The sequence below is a fragment of the Oreochromis niloticus genome, linkage group LG2, assembly GCF_001858045.2.
Source record: "Oreochromis niloticus isolate F11D_XX linkage group LG2, O_niloticus_UMD_NMBU, whole genome shotgun sequence".
Taxonomy (NCBI): domain Eukaryota; kingdom Metazoa; phylum Chordata; class Actinopteri; order Cichliformes; family Cichlidae; genus Oreochromis; species Oreochromis niloticus.
Window position 1 is genome coordinate 20,684,667 of NC_031966.2, and position 16,723 is coordinate 20,701,389.

Below are 16,723 nucleotides of genomic sequence, written 5' to 3' on the forward strand. Positions count from 1 at the left end.
CATTCTCTCTGCTGGTGCCAAATTTTGCATGCAGTGACGTTGTTAAGTTTCCAGAGCTTTATTCAGGGACAGCTGCTGGAATTTGGCCAAGAGTGCCGCTGGCAAGAGGACATCCAGGAATACGGTGTCCTCCCTCCAATAATGAATGTGTTTTACAGTGTTTTATTTAAATAGTTACACAGCATTCGAGTGAATAAATGAAAAAAAAAGTATTATTTGTGTAATAAGAAAAAGATGCAAAGTTCGCTTTGTTGTTTTTCAAAATTTCTTTTCACCATACATGAGACTTACAACAAAAGAAACAGCTCCACAGTCCAACATTTCACAGCTTAATGAAAAGAGAAATTCTAGACAGTTATTATGTATAATAGATTTCATGTATATTGTTATAAGTACATATTACTTTGAAATAAACCCATTGACCACTTTGTTAGAAAAGCCTCAACTGCTCATTTTCACAATTATCTAATCAGCCAATCACATAGCAACAAGGCATGGTCAACACAACCTGCTGAAGTTCACACACTGGTGAGTTCAGTGACTTTAAATGTGGCGTGGTTGTCCACGTGAAAATGCTTTGTTGAGGTCACAGACTGGCTTGAGCTGATAGGAAAGCAACAGCCACTCAAATAACCGCTCATACAGAAGAGCATTACCAAACACAGAACACCTCAACTTTAAAGAAGATGGGCTACAAGAGCAGAAGACCACACCAGGTTTGGCATAAACAACATGAAAAGTTAAATCCATTATGCCTTGTAACAACAGTCCAGGGTGGTGGTTGTGTGGGGGATATCTTCTTGGCATGCGTTGGGCACCTTAGTAACAACTGAGCATTGCTTAAAATGCCACAGCCTATTGAGAGTTATTGTTGCTGACCATGTCGACCCATTTGTGACCATAGTATAACCATCTTCTGATCATTGCTTCCAGCAGAATAACACACCTTGTCACAAAGATCACATAATCTTAATATAGTTTCTTGGACATGACAATGAGTTCACTGTACTCAAATGGCCTCCACAGTGACTAAATCTCAATCCAATTAAGCATATTTGAGATGTGCTGGAACGGGAGATTTACACCACTGTGTGATGCTAGCATGTCAATATAGAACAAAATCTCAGAAGGATGTGTCCGATATCTTGTTGGATTAAGGCAGCTCTGAAAAGAGATCCAACCTGGAACTAACAAAGTGTAACCAATAAACTTTCCAATAAGTGCATGTTGATGGATGTAATTGTCCCAAGCTAAGGAGACACGGTGTGACTTTCTTTTCTTTCTTTTTATTTTTGCAACTATTGCTTAAAAAACTTGCAGTGGGGTAACCGTTTGGCTCACTGTGTTGAGCAGACAACCAATATTCTGAAAGGCTACTGCAGCTTCATGCTGCTGATGTTTCTGCTGTTTTATGTGTGGATTTAAAGAAGTTATCCGTTGAGTTGATCTGTGAAGTTTTTGTTTGTAAAATTTGAGATCTGTTTTAAACGTACTTGTCCTCATTCTCAGTTGTTCACTGGAGTTTCCCACATTGTTTCGATTCTGGTTAGAGCCAGTTCAGGCTGTTATGTGAAAGGAGTAGCAAACACCAGTGTATAAAAGCATCACTGATTTTGATTTTCGCATTAAATAGTCCTCATTTCTTAGAACAAGAATGCTCAGTTTGAAAAAAAGTCTTTTTTTAATGGTAATGCTTCAAGCAGTCAACCAGCTAAATGAATTACTTGTATTTAAAACCCCTCCCAAAACCAAAAACAGCTTTCAGCTGCACTGACGTATTTGGAAAAGATTTTATCTAAGTGTAAATTAACATAAAAATCTTGCATTAATGTGCCACTGAAACACAGGGGTGATGGCTGTTTAGGTAACTTCTTTTACTTCTTTCAGTCATGTTCAGTTTCTACCTTTGGAGGTTGCCTCAGGGCATCATCTGCCTCCACCTCAAACTATCCCTCTGCCATTCACTACATCCATAAACCTCATCTGAGATCTTTCTCTTTTCTTCCTGCTTGGCACCTCCATCTTTGTCCAGTATATCCACTATTCCTCCTCTGCACATCTCCAAACCAACCCTGCCTTGCCCCTCTTACTTTGTCTGTACAATTAGTGTTAACCAGAAACTACAACATTTATGATCATTGTAATTATGTGTTATTTTATATCAGAGCAAATGTCTTTTTGTTTCGAGTATAAAGACATTTGCAAGTGACTTATTTGTGGTGCCTATAAATACTCAAATGAATAAAACCATTTTTTTTTTTTTTCAGTCTAACATATTCCCAAGAAATGAAACTGCACCTTCTTTTTCTCATAATGACAGGGTTTCTTTGCGGCTTTTATGTAAAATTGATTATCTTCATCATTTTCAACCACATATTGGCCTTAAATATTCATCTTTACATCACACTATTGTGATTGTTCTTCACACATTCTCCTCCTCCTTTATCATTCGCCTCAGGCTGCTTCTGTTTCGTTTATTTCTCCCTGACCACTTGTATCTCTGTTTTGCTGCTCTGTGCCATTTCCAACGTGAAAATGTGGCTCCTCCTGTCTCACGTCTGTGGGATTTTGATGGAAGGGACCCAGCATTTCTGCAGTGCCTGTCAAAGAATTTGATCCAGCAGTCAAACACAGTAGATCACACTCTTGAACTGATCCAGTTAGTTTAAACATGCATTAACATAAATAATAATGTACCTGCAGGGACAGCTCTTCCCTCCCCTTGCTGGTTGTTCTCCTCTGTCCCATTCATTCTGAACTGTAAGCAACAAGGAACTCAGTGACAGGTGAGTATGACCAGGAAGGAAAAATCTGATAATTCAAGTTTAGAGCCCTGTCTGTTTGCAGTCATGGGCCTCTCTTCTCACCCGCTGTGGTTTCACTTGAAACAGCAGCCTCATGTAGCTGAAGATGAAGATGAAACTGAGGAAGATGAAGTTGCTGGAGACGCCGACAATGGCTGATATGACGGGGAAGTAGTACAGCAAGTATCTGGTGAGGCAACGGGTAAATATTAGATAAATCTGAGGAAAAAGTGTCCTGAATGTGTAGTGCAGACTAAACAGAGACCAAAATAGAAAAAGCAACAGAAAAACTTCTTACAGTAGCATAGACTGGGAATAAACACTAGGAAAATGGAGCACAGGACCTGGGATATGTTAGGGGGAAGTGAACTGAGACTCTGACTAGGACAATGAGGAAGCCAGCAACTATATGTATATATATATATATATACAAGCTCATAGTGTACAGAAACATCTGTGCCGAATATGGCCTGGAAGTTCCGAGGTCAAAATGGGAGACGCCCCCAAGGGCGGTGGAGAATGACCGAGCCAAGATCCTGTGGGACTTCCAGATACAGATGGACAAAATGGTGGTGGCTAACCAACCGGACATAATGGTGGTAGACAAACAGGAGAAGACGGCTGTAGTGATCGATGTAGCGGTTCCGAATGACAGCAACATCAGAAAGAAGGAACACGAGAAGCTGGAGAAATACCAAGGGCTCAGAGAAGAGCTCGAGAGGATGTGGAGGGTGAAGGTAACGGTGGTCCCCGTGGTAATCGGAGCACTAGGTGTGGTGACTCCCAAGCTAGGCGAGTGGCTCCAGCAGATGCCGGGAACAACATCGGAGATCTCTGTCCAGAAGAGCGCAGTCCTGGGAACAGCTAAGATACTGCGCAGGACCCTCAAGCTCCCAGGCCTCTGGTAGAGGACCCGAGCTTGAAGGATAAACCGCCCGCAGGGGTGTGCTGGGTGTTTTTTTATATATAGGAAGCAACAACTCAAAGCAACAAACAAGGAACACAACTCCCAAAATAAAACTACATTGGGAAAATGCAGACACATCAATATGAGGGACAAAGACGTGCAAAACAATGAAGCTACTTAAAAACTAGGAGCAAAGGAGTGTATTACAAAAAGGGAAACAACTGTTAGTGCAATGGGTGAACGCAATATCACGACAGTCAGGGCATGTGCTTACTGGGGTTTGTGCAATATAATTGATGTGTTTCCGTTATTGTTATCTATACTGTCCTCTGTGTCCACTCTTCTTGTCATTGTTTGTTCTAGTATAATGTGATGACTGTTTTTGTCCTTGTCACATGACCTGTAAATAGTGTCTCTGTATGTTTTTACTAACTTGTGTTTAACACCAACCTGCCAGAGGGTCTGCAGATGGAAATTAGCCCAAGACTATAATCTGGCATATTTACATTTGTTAAAATGTTCATTAATATGTATTGCCCCTCTTTCTAAAAATAAATAAATAAATAAATAAATAAAACTAAATACAAGAATACATGAAGTGAATAAAAACTTTAAACAAACCGGGGATCACAAAGAAGAAATAATTCAATACAACTTCAAAACTTCAAAGGTCCAAGAAACTCTGGGTAACCTGAGCCAGAACCATGACAAAAAGTACTCAAACTGTCTGCCAGAGACACCTCAAATGCATGATGGCTCTCAAAGACTTAGCAGTGATGATTCTCAAAGTCTGGATGTCTCTGAGTGTGGTCACTGGGACTGGGCCAAAGTGGGGGACCTGGGGTCATTGAGTTTGGCAGCTGATTAGCAAAGATGAGGATCACTGCTACCTGAAGTAGAACATTCTTTGTGATTTCATCTATTGTATTCAAGTTTTTCAGAGCCACTTCTGAGAAATGTGTGCATCTTTCAAGCCCACATCATATTTCTATTCCATTTATTGTGGTGTTATTGAGCTGAATGTGAGTTCTGCTTCACTCCTCATGAACCACGAGTGAAAGCAGAGCCACTGGTGCCTTGGCTTATCATTGTTATATCTCTGTCAAGTAACCGACCCATGATTTTGAGGAAAATCTCACAAAATGCCATATTCTGACAGTTGGTCACAGGAAAAACCCCCCAAAACATTTATATTCCATAAATAATCAAACTTCTAATAATCAAAAGTTCTTGCTGACGCGCTCAGAGTCAGCTGGGGTTCTTTTGTACAATAACTTCAGTATATTTAATGAGCCATTCAAAATTTTGCCTTCATACTATAAACATTTTCCTGGAAGAAAGCCTCGAGGTACATATGAATGGATCGAAAACTTCAGCAGAGACACAGTCACATGACATTTTTAGGACAGAAAACTATAGTTTTGATCTTTTCATCCTTTTTAGTCCAGCTACTCAACGTGTCACCTCCAAATATTCTATCACCAATGTTGAGCATCAACATTGGTGGATATTTTATCATCCATTTTGTACATTTTGGGTAAACTTTTGAGTGTCTGAAAGCACCTGAAAGCTCTCCTTTTTGCCTACATTTTAGTACCAGGGTAATCTTCTGGGTATGATTCCTTCTGCGTCGAAGCAATTTTCTAAAATAGTAATTAGAACCCTGCAATCTGAGTACACAGAGGGGCCTGGAGGAGGTTTAAACGTTACAACATGTTCTTCTTTTTCAAGCAAATGTGTGCATTATGTGGGTAATTCTCACCTTATGCCAGTGAAATGAGCATGAATGTAGAGGTCAGATGAATATATCTGCACCTTGCTCGACATGATCTCGATGACAGCCGTGACTGAGGGAGCATACTGAACAGGGAGGGAAAATAAACTTGTTAATTAGGTGTCAGTTAAATATTGACCTGCTGTTTCCGTATTAACATGTGTTCCCCTGTATCCCTGTCCTGCTTATTGCTCCCTAGTCCCTTTTTATCTAACATCTATATATGCAGGACTCACTGGGTTGTCTGTGAAGTCTGAGAAGAGCTCCACCTCCAGCACTTGTTTCTGCTCGGCTGCTCCAGTCAAAAAGGCCGGGAGGAACAGCAGCGTTCCCAGCGTCCTCAGCAGGTCTGAGCGGTATCGCAGTATGCTCTGACCACAACAGCACAGCACAATATCTTTCACTTACAGTGCACACATTATTATCCAGACTCTGGGATGAATTCATTTTGCTCTTTCTTACAAATGTGCAAATCGGTGCAAAAAGTCTTTAGTGATGAAATTTAAAGAAAGTATTACGGATGCAGGCTCAGATGCTCATGAGTTTATACTACACCCATGAACCAATAGGCTGTTCAGGGTGGTTGTGGATTAACTTACCAGGGTTTTTTGTAAATTAGACACATGCATCTAGAAATTATGGAGATGTGTAAACAATTAAAATAAAACTCTTATAATTTACTTCTGTTAATTTTTTTTTTTTAATGCTTTAGAGTTTGAGTACCGGTGCTGAATCAAACGGTCGATGTCACATATTCATCATGTATTTCTAAGCTGTCATGTCACATCTTTGTCCTGTCATCTCATTAACCTTAGCACTGGGATGACCTGACACAGTGGAAGACCTCCCATAAGCAGCTCTGATCTGGCTCTGAGCAGGTTGTGTGATTAAAAGGGTTAGCATGCATCAGCACTGTACTCACAAAGCGAGAGCTGGAGGCAGACAGCTGTTGTTTTCCCTGAGAAACACACAGCAGTGCAGCAGTGAATCACTGGAGTAGCTGTTAAAGGTACACTATTTGATTGCATGTAGATGCGCTGGTGCTGAGTGAGTATGAGTGCAGCTTACAGAGCGAGCAGAGGAGGCCACTTGCTCTCCATCCTGAGAGAAACAGGTTGTTTTAATCATAAACATCCCCAGCTCCCGATTGGCTGGGGAATCCGGCATCTCCAGCTGCAAAGCCATCCGATAGGGCTGGCCGAATGTCAGCACCTGGATATACATTACAAAAAACACATCAGTATTCTTGGAATGCATATAAATGTATACATATATATAATATGAATGAATGTCTATAGGGGAACAATGATGCTTATTTCCAGCCATATATTTTTATTTTTAGAGTCTACTAGTGAGGCTTTGCATGATTCACTGTTTAAAATTAATTCACTGTCTGAAACAAGCCCTTTTAGTTCCTCCCCACTCCCCTCCCCATTCAGGACCACTTTCTTCCTCTGAAGACTTTGGACATATTTATTATGGGATTAGCATCTATATACACGAAAGAAAATAAAGAAAAGCCTAATAAGTCCCCTGCATGGAGTAAACTGATGAACTTACATGTTTTTTATTTCTGATCAGAGAGATGTTGGCCATAGGGTAAGAGCACAAAAACGAAGCTGGAGATTCACAGTCTGTCCTGGAGATTAAAACATGAATAAATGAGAAAGAACGGACCACAGAAACAGAAGCTGGATGGGACTCAACATACACACCTGTAGTAGTAGTTCACAGGTGCAGAAAAAGTCGCCTTGGGCATGTAAGAGTAGTAGAAAGTCCCGTATAGAAATGCAGCGATCCACAGGAGGAGGAAGACAAATGAGAACACAATTGAGAGCTGTACGAGTCTCTGCCGGGCCCGTGACATCGCAATGAATACAGCGTGCTGGAGCTTCACCAGCGCCCGACCAATAAGGACTGATGGTTCTGCATCATCTTGTGAATGCAAGTTGCTTTGTCGCTCCATTAAATCTAAAAACCAAACAAGCAGTGAAGGTTAATAAAACACATTCATAAAGGTTATTTTATGGAAATAAGGACTCATATGGACTCAGCTAAAGCAAGTTAAGATCCACATTTGTGAGTCTGAAAATGTTTCAGTGTTATCTGAGACGTCATCTGCTTCACATTTTCCTGAAATACAGACACACTGAGCATTTCATTCAGTCCCAGACCCTCAGTGCGGCTGATGATGTTATGATGTTTCGGCACAAGCCTTCACATTCATGTTACCGAGATCTGCAAAACCGCTGAGTCCAATCACAGTCACACGCAGAGTTCTTTCATATCAGATGACTCGAACTGTGTCAACAGTCAACTGCCAGACTGATTGTAATACATGAGTCTAAAGACAAAGAAAAGAACTCAAATTTTTCCATCAGTAGGGGTGTATTGTGATCAATGTGGCTGAAGTAATGGTATTTATGTTTACTCCTCAGTAGACGAGAAATATTTGTAAAATTAAGCTGTTTAGTTTTCACCTTCAGTGCTAAATCAGTACAAAAGTCTTGAGCCGCCACTCATTTGTTTATATTTAAATAAAAGGATATAAAGGGAAATAGATCTTATGATTTACTGAAACATCTGGAAATATACAAAGAAACACATTAAATAATGCAAATAAAACTTTCACAGAGCTTGTAGAAATTTTCTGTGAAGACAATCCTACACTGCTTCAACAGTGTTGATGTCCGGGCTCTGGGGAGGCAGTCCATCACTGATAGTTGTGTGTGTGTTTGTCTATCCAGGTGTGCTTTTACTGCACTGGCAGTGTGTTTGGGATCATTGTTATGCGTTGCCAATTAGTCTCTTTCCAGATAATATTCAGTGGTGAATCAAAGTCTGATGGTATTTTTCTGTGTTCATAATTTCATCCGTTTTGATAAGATCTCCAAAACCACTGACTGAAATGCAGCCCAAACAATGATAGCGCCTCCACTGTGATTTACAGATGGCTGTACACACTTTTCAGTCTAGCTCTTGTGTAATTTGGCATTCCCCAGCATGTTCCCAATGTTCCTTAAGAATGGCTTTTCTCTCAGATCCTCTGTAGTTTTATTTTTTAGGAATGACATTTCTTCTTTTGTCCTCCACCTGTCCAGTTTCCTCAAATTTCTAAGGAGACACTGCACACCATGACGAGATATGGCAAGCTTTTAGCTAACAGCTCTTTGAAAATCCCTTTGTTGTTGCAAAAAAACCCCAAAATGCTATTTTATGTCTATGGAACTGTTATCTTTGACATTTTTATAGATTTAACTAAAGAAATGGTATCAAAATATGTGTTTGGTTTTTTTTACGTAGGTTGTGTCTAAAAATACAATTTAAAGTAAAGTGTTTTATGCTTGAATGATTTATATGCCAGTGTTAAGTGGATCAATAAAAAAGTAATATTCCTCTGAAAATGGTTAGGTATAAAGACTGGACTGAAAAACTTTGAAAAACCTCCAGAAAAGAACATTTGGCTCCTTGGAAGTTAAATATAAAGAAATGAGGGGTAGCTCAAGAATTTTACACAACACTGTAAATCATAAAAGAAGAAGGGAGTTAAAACTTTCTCTTCATGTGAATCCTGATAAAGTATTCAAGAAAAAAAAGGATCCCATGCAACATGCCTGCAACAGTTATCTGTCCTGCTATAAAAACTCACCTCTTGCTTGTGCTGGCTAATTGTGAGCTGTTAGGAAACGTCTTCTTCTTTCCCTGAAGTCTCCTCAGTGGAGGCTTGACACAGATTTTATGCAATATGAGCAAAACTCCCCCAGGAAACTTCTCCTTAGTGGCTCTCGGGCTCACATTGGACAGGATTTAGTCCATCCCACACTAAGACAGATGCTGCTGCCAACTGTAGCAGAGTTCTCAGAACTGAACAAGACTGCAGTAACACTGCGACATACGTCATCAAAATACTCAGAATGTACGAGACATTCCAAAGTGTCCTATGACATGTGAGATTATTTAGTGATGCTGCTTGAAATAATGCCTACAAACTCACATATTTGTCCATATTCAGTGTTCGAATCCATAGTGTAACAAATGCTAACTCATTATCTAATCCGCTCCATGAGGTCTAATATTCTGAACTGTGTATTAGTTTTATGTCCAGCAGAAACTGATAATCATATCAAACTGTTTGCTGAACTGATCATTTATTGTTGATCTATTTTGTTTCGTTGTCGTCCCCAGGGGTTTTTTGTTTCAGTTTTGTGTTATCTTGTGTTCTGCTTCATGTCTTTTTAATAGCATTATTACTGGTAGTGATAATAGTCTCCCCAGTGTTTCTATTTGTATCACCCTCTGTGTATTTTCTGTTTTAATGCCTTGGTCCCCCTTTTGTTCCTTTGCCTCTGATATTCAGTTAAGTGTTAGTATTCATGTTTCTAACAGACTCTGTATCACTCTCATGCTCACACTCCTGTCTTCCTCTTTATCTGTTAGTCCATTTCAAGACTGTTTTGTGTTGTCTTGTCTTTGTCTCTTATTTTAACATATATATATATCTCTATCTATCTATCTATCTATCTATCTATCTATCTATTAAAATAATAATTAAATGAAACATTGAGATCTCTTATCAAAGTATCTCATGTCTAGAGGTGTGAGTGTGATCGCAGTTCAAGGGTGTTATTGTAAACACAAAAGCTACAAGCCGTAGAAAATCGTTGTGATCGAGCTTCACCGGGAGGAGGCGCTATTCTGGGGCTGAGCAGAAAAAACCCGCCAAAATAACTTCTAGCGTAGAAGAAGAAGGTTTTGCCCAATCAGAAGCTGTGTTTGCTGTTTACCGGAAAAGATCCCGTTTAACGTTTCACGTTTGGAAAACTGCAGAAACGTAAGGGTATAGATATATGTCTTTCAAATAAATGTAAGACTTTTATAGCATGTTGTATGGTCTTTAATAGGAATTAATTTTTTTTCTCTGGGATTCTTTGGAAAACATGCATGTGCTCACTTTGAGTATGTCGTATTCTGTGTATGAACAATGGAGATCAACAAATAAGTATTATCACCAAAAGCCAGAAAAAAAAAAATTGTTTTAAAATAAGTATTACTTTTGGCTGCTCTCAGATACTCAGGCAGACTGAAAGCTGGTCACCAAAAGGTTTCATCCTGTGCTGTGACGCATGGATTACATAGCTGAAGGTCTGACAGACAGTTATGGTTGACTGGTAGTCAGACAGGTAGGCTGGCAGAACAACACAAAAAGCTGTAAACAGGTGGAGTAACATTAAAGTCACCATGAGTTCTGAATCAATTGCAGATGATTCATTGTTTGTTTTATTTTTGAGTACACTGGTGTGCTAAACATAAGAGCTCAAAAAAAGCTATTATTGTGAACCTATAGTGACATCTGCAGTTGAAAAATTATTTTAATTGCAGAAAAACATTCAGATTAAAGGCTGAACTTTGTGGCTCAGTTTGTCACACATACAATTTGTTTTCCTTTTTTTTTTTAGTCTGGTAAACAAACTGCCTTTGATAAAAGAGACTGAGGTTAAATTAAAAACTAAAAATGTACTTTCTTTTTTCTCCTGTCTCCTGGCTGCAGGATGTCCTGTAATTCCAGTGTTATTCGTCTTTGTGCATCATCAGTGGGACAGGCACCGCAAGCTCCAGTCCACCTCATGCCATGTGAGATTGAACACAATGGGCCAGCACAGGTCAACCAATACTTCACTGCTACCACCAAAGACCAGAAACAAGGTAAACACAAAATCTTTTCATATCTGATAATATGGATTAATCCACAGCGGTTAGATAAAATGTAGACATATAAGATCGCTAAATGTGTAAATAAAGCAAACAGCTGCCAGTATCCTGGTTTTAAACTATTTTTCGCTGTTTCTGATATGATTAATTCGTTTTGGGGGTAAAAGTGGAATGGATTTTAATAATTCTCAGGAATTTTTAGTTAAAATGAGTTGCTGTTTAACACTTAAGTAAGTAATGAAAGTTTAGTTTTATAGTAAAAAAAGTGAGAACCAATTAAACAATTCAAAAACTTTAAAAGTGGGATGGTATGCGAACACTTATGAGAGTTAAAGCCTTACAGGATCATTTTAGACAGACTGGAGGCGATCAGTAGGTGCTTTAGGAAAGAAAATTACGCATTACACAGCACACATCAAGAATCCTCAATGCTTTGTTTTGTTTTTTCCTTTCACATTGCAGATAAGTCGGTGTCATTCAGGGGACGTGGGTTAAAGGGGCAGAAGATCAGCTGTCCACAGGGCTACACGGGGCTGGTGCTGAAAGAGATCAACAAACCCGGCTCAGACCAGGAGGTAAACACCACTGGAGTTGTGGGTCAAAGCACTATTTCATAAAATCAGATGTGTAGATGAGGGTTTTGTAACTTGTGTTTATGTGTGTTTTCAGGACAGGACAGTGAAAGTATCCTCTGTATTTGACAAAATGACCTACTGGAACCTGGAAACACCTCCTAATTCAGACGATACTATTGTGATGGCAATGGATTGGCCTGATTTGGCTGAGGCAGTGAGTTGTTTTTTTTCCCTCTTGGATCCATTAATCCAAGACCAAACCAATCTTTGTCTCCTAGTAATTAATATTTATCACATTTAACATAAATAATTTGCATTTTTTTTGGTGAAATATGACCCAAACAAGCTTGAGATACCCTTGGCTGTATTTTGGAGCAGGGTCATATACCATTCAGTCACCTTTAATCACATCCTACAAGAAATTAAGCATGTCGTGCTAGTTGTTGCTTGAAGCTGCTATTCTGAGTTAATTACCAGTTATTTCCTGGATCTATATTACATTTCCTTCTGTGGCAATTCAGAACATGTTCACCGGGTTTCATGAAAATCAATCTGGATGTTTTCTTGTAAACTCAAATTACACTGCACTGAAAACCTCAGTTGAGGCTCATTCTCTTTGGTGGAGGAACCGTGTTTAATTCAACTGATGAAAATACAAAAGACACAGACAGAAATGTTTTCAGATATTTGCAGGTTTGTCCTGATATTTTGTCTCTTCACAGATCCATGCTCCAGTAGAAGACTGAAGAGGCTGCCTGATGTCTCCTCAGCATTTTACATATGAAATGTGCTGCTTGTTGGTTATTCATGATAACTGATGGGAAGGCTTAAGAAGTATTTTCAGTAAGTGTTTCTGTTCCAGAGCAATAAGTTACACAACCTTTGTATATATCTTTAATGACGTTTTTTTTTGTAGTGAACAAAGAAAATTAAAAGTCACTGACCAAAGTGTGCAATGTTTTATTCACTGAAAAATGACCATGTTCATGTGGCACGTTCTACTCAACACTGTTTATTCACAAGGGCACATTTAGATTCTGTAAACTGGCTACTATAAAACCCTCTAATATGTATTAACTGCAAGTATGATATGATAACGGTATGGTAATAACGACACACAGCAGCTGTCATACAAATACACTTAAGGTGGTGGAGAATGTAAGAGTGTTTAACATTAACTTAAAGTTTAAACAGAAGGCAGAAAACTGCATGTGTTCAAGTGTCTCGGTACTGTGGTGGTTCTCAGTCATTCAGGCCATGGTAGTTTCAAGTGCTTGAAAACTATTCATCGCAAATGCATAAATGACCCTCAGGTCCACCTCCAAGGATACAGTCCCCACTAAGACTGTCAATCAGCTGTCTCAGAACTGATGAAGCATCTTGGATGAGAGGCAAGAAGAACATAAAGAAGTCCAGCTGCCTCCTTTTCAAGCACTTGAGACTCTATGCTGTTCTGTCAAATTACAGAAGTAAAACTGGTATGAGAATTAATCAGCCTGTTAGCTAATCAAGAAATGTTGGCCAGGAGCGTTCAGGGTTTTGTCTCCTTGACAACATTTGATTGTATCTGATGAACAACGTCAAACAAAGTCTGAAATGTGTGGTGATAAGACGCAGAAGTTACAATCGGACATGCACAGAGCTGAGAGCGTAACTTACAGTAAACTACAATGTAAAATCCAATCCTGTGCAGGTCACTGGAAATAAAAAAGTTAATTTAACACCTTTATCCATTTCCATTATTTTCAGATGCAACTTCAGTATTTCTGGGTCAGTTACTCTATGTTCCTCATTTGACACTTACTGCATTGGAGATAAAGGGGAAGGAAATAAAAACGAGAAAGAAACAAGGCAGGTATTGACAAAGTGACTTCAAAACAGTTTGAGCTCACATTAGGTGCTATAAAATGGCACAAAAATCAACTGTTTCTGGCACTGAAAGAGCAGTCATACACCTTTAACAAATAAAAAAAAATAAAACCTTTGTGTTTGTTTTGAGTTAATAAAGCAGAAGTGGTATAGCATGTCACATGACTAATATTTTTAGACATATTTTTCATCTCTTCTGATAATTTTAACAAACATACATCTTTGACGCAACAATGATGAAGATATTTAAAATTACAAACTTGGGTGCAAAGTGTCACTTAATATTACAAAGAGTAGACAATAGTACAGCTATCAAATCTGTTCCAGGGCTCCAGCAGACAACAGTGAACATTAAACAGATTAGATTTGTGAATGAAAAAAATACCAGTATGTGTGGGTAAGATTGGGATCAAATTTCCAGAAACGAAAGTTGGGGTATCTGTGGAGCATTTTTAAAGTGAGAGATTTAAAAGGCAGTCAGTGGTGGGGGTGGAAAATTTTGTCTCGGCCACTCAAACATTTAACCAGCCACGATTTTTCTTTTTTGTGTGTAACATTTACAATGTGGTGTTATATTTTCTCCAGAAATATAACGCCGCATTGCAAGTGTTACTGATCGATTTTTCTTCCTTCTTCTAGATCCCCCTTTTCCATTAGTACCTACTCAGATTGATTCGCCAAGGATCGCCAAGACTCGACTCAGATCGACTGGTTTTCCATTACAAATCAGTAGTACCTAACCTGCGTGGTTGTCATCACAGCAATGCATCAGAAAACCCTGCAACTTCATTAGTATGCGACATGAACACTACAAAAAAAGGTGGACGTTGAGGCAAGAATATACCTGCTGCTCAGTCTGTGGCTTTTCGTCAGACTTGGGGACCACAGAGTTGTTTTTGTAGCCATTTCCCCTGCTGCTGGGTTTCAAAAATGGTGGTTTCAATTTTCGCAAACGTGACGCTCTCATGACTCATTGAGGGACGCTACCGACCAACCATACTGACAACGTCACATTTTAGGGGTGATCGTGGCTTAAGAGTTGGGAATTCGCCTTGTAATCGGAAGGTTGCCGGTTTGAGCCCCGGCTTGGACAGTCTCGGTCGTTGTGTCGTTGGGCAAGACACTTCACCTGTTGCCTACTGGTGGTGGTCAGAGGGCCCGGTGGTGCCAGTGTCCGGCAGCCTCGCCTCTGTCAGTGCGCCCCAGGGTGGCTGTGGCTACAATGTAGCTTGGCATCACCAGTGTGTGAATGGGTGGATGACTGAATGTGTAAAGCGCTTTGGGGTCCTTAGGGACTAGTAAAGCGCTATACAAATACAGGCCATTTACCATTTAGTACCTGCTCGGATCACATAATGGCATTTACAGCAGACTAGCAGCAACTCATGCGCATTGCTGCCCCAAAGCGTCAGTAGTGCAAATTGAATGTTTTTTCTGTTTTTCTGGCTTGTGCATTGTTCAAATTTACACACCACTTCATAAAGTTACAGACATTTGGCCAGTGTCAGGTCCTAATTTCCACCACTGGCCAGTGGGTAAACTGAGCTTTACTGTTCGAGGTAACTGTCTGGTAAGTTTAAAAGGGTGCTTTAGAGAACTTTTAACCATCTGATTTCAATTTTAACTCTATTAATATTTTAAAAGTAAGCAGAATCAAGTATGAATGCAAGTTAGGTAACTGCGGAGGTAAGAACTGATTTGGGTAATGTGTGTTAAAAAAAAGAATCCAAAACAGGTTAGGTCTTGATGCATGCTCAATCATCCAGTTAAGTAAATCCCAAAAGGTTGATTCTGTTCATCTGAACGTAGCGTTTTCAATGGGAGAAACGTTTTGTCACTCATCCAAGTGACTTCTTCAGTCTCAGCTGACTTACAATGCTTCTAGATGAGAATACTCTTAAAAAGGTGCTTGAATTCACTAAGAAGGTTCGTCTAGCACAGCATGAGACATCTAAGACCAGACAACAAAGGAAGTTTGACTTACTTGTTGTGCGTCGGAAACGACAGCAAAATAAGGAGTGTCCCCAGCAACCAGAAGAAAGAAGATTTCAACAACGAGGATGTGGACAAGTGGGTGAAAAATTTGTCTGACAGACAACTCACCCAACCAGAGAAAAACATCCTTGCAAAAGGTTTGAACTTTGCTGTGACGCCGAGACAAATCCCACTAGTGGAACTGATCACAGCCACAGAAACAGCAATTCGAAACAACAACATTGCAGACTTGGAAGCAGAACAACTACAGAGTTCCAGCCTGCCTCAGCAATGCAAAGGAGAGGAAGGCACTCACATCACTTAGTAATGACAATAATATTATCATCCTTCCGGCAGACAAGGGTAGGTGCACGGTCTTGCTAAACCAGAAAGACTATCATGAGAACATGTTGTCACTGCTCAGTGACAAAAATACTTATGAACCCCTCAAACGAGACCCAAGAAGCGGCTACAGGAAGAGGGTGGTAGATTGTCTGAAGCAGTTAGAACAAGACAACGCTATGGACCGGACCTCATATGACAAGCTATAGGGGAATCAACACCAAGTCTGTATGGTTTACCGAAGACACATAAACAGGGTGCACCTTTAAGACCAATTGTCTGTATGATCAACTCACCCATTGGTAGACAGCTCTGAACACCGCATCCAGAACACCTTGGATTTTGTTGATAAGGTGAGGGATGTCATTATGGAGTTCACCAGGGAGGATACGAAAACTGACAGGTTAGCCTTCTTAGACTGTGAGATTTCCATCAGTAATGGGGGACATTTAAAAGCTAATGTGTACCGTAAACCTACGCATACAGATCGGTATTTAAGGTTTGACTCTCATCATCCACTGGAGCACAAACTTGGTGTCATCAGGATGCTTCAACATAGACATAAACAGAGTAATATAATATAATGTAGCGGATGGCACAACACAGAAGTGCTAACTTCTCAGGCCAGGACTCCACAGTTTATTTACACCTACAGGCCAGTGGACACTCTTTCAATAATGAGGCTGTACACATCCTGGACAGGGAGGAACGCTGTTTTGAGTGGGGAGTCAAGGAGGCCATTTAGGTGAAAAGGGAAAGACCATGTCTG

General features: G+C 39.8%; 2 protein-coding genes across 4 annotated transcripts; one reads left to right on the plus strand and one right to left on the minus strand.

The window, feature by feature from the left end:
• Positions 1-42: 42 nt before the first annotated feature.
• LOC100703881 (seipin) lies at positions 43-9,218 on the minus strand. Its single transcript, XM_005467514.1, has 10 exons — positions 9,135-9,218; positions 7,201-7,456; positions 7,046-7,124; positions 6,554-6,697; positions 6,408-6,443; positions 5,722-5,856; positions 5,474-5,571; positions 2,868-2,991; positions 2,698-2,758; positions 43-2,600 (listed from the first exon to the last, which is right to left on the minus strand). Exons 2-10 carry the CDS (start codon positions 7,449-7,451, stop codon positions 2,455-2,457), a joined length of 1,074 nt encoding a protein of 357 aa, XP_005467571.1. The 5' UTR covers positions 7,452-7,456; positions 9,135-9,218; the 3' UTR covers positions 43-2,454.
• Positions 9,219-10,186: 968 nt separating this feature from the next.
• rnaseh2c (ribonuclease H2, subunit C) lies at positions 10,187-14,110 on the plus strand. 3 transcript variants are annotated; one of them, XM_003444601.5, is made up of 5 exons: positions 10,187-10,316; positions 11,034-11,188; positions 11,657-11,769; positions 11,864-11,983; positions 12,492-14,110. In XM_003444601.5, exons 2-5 carry the CDS (start codon positions 11,035-11,037, stop codon positions 12,513-12,515), a joined length of 411 nt encoding a protein of 136 aa, XP_003444649.1. In that variant the 5' UTR covers positions 10,187-10,316; position 11,034; the 3' UTR covers positions 12,516-14,110. The 3 variants fall into 3 exon arrangements, with proteins under 3 accessions (XP_003444649.1, XP_005467579.1, XP_013126408.1); XM_005467522.4 differs by having other exon boundaries at positions 10,259-10,322; XM_013270954.3 differs by having other exon boundaries at positions 10,270-10,349.
• The last annotated feature ends 2,613 nt before the right edge of the window (positions 14,111-16,723 follow it).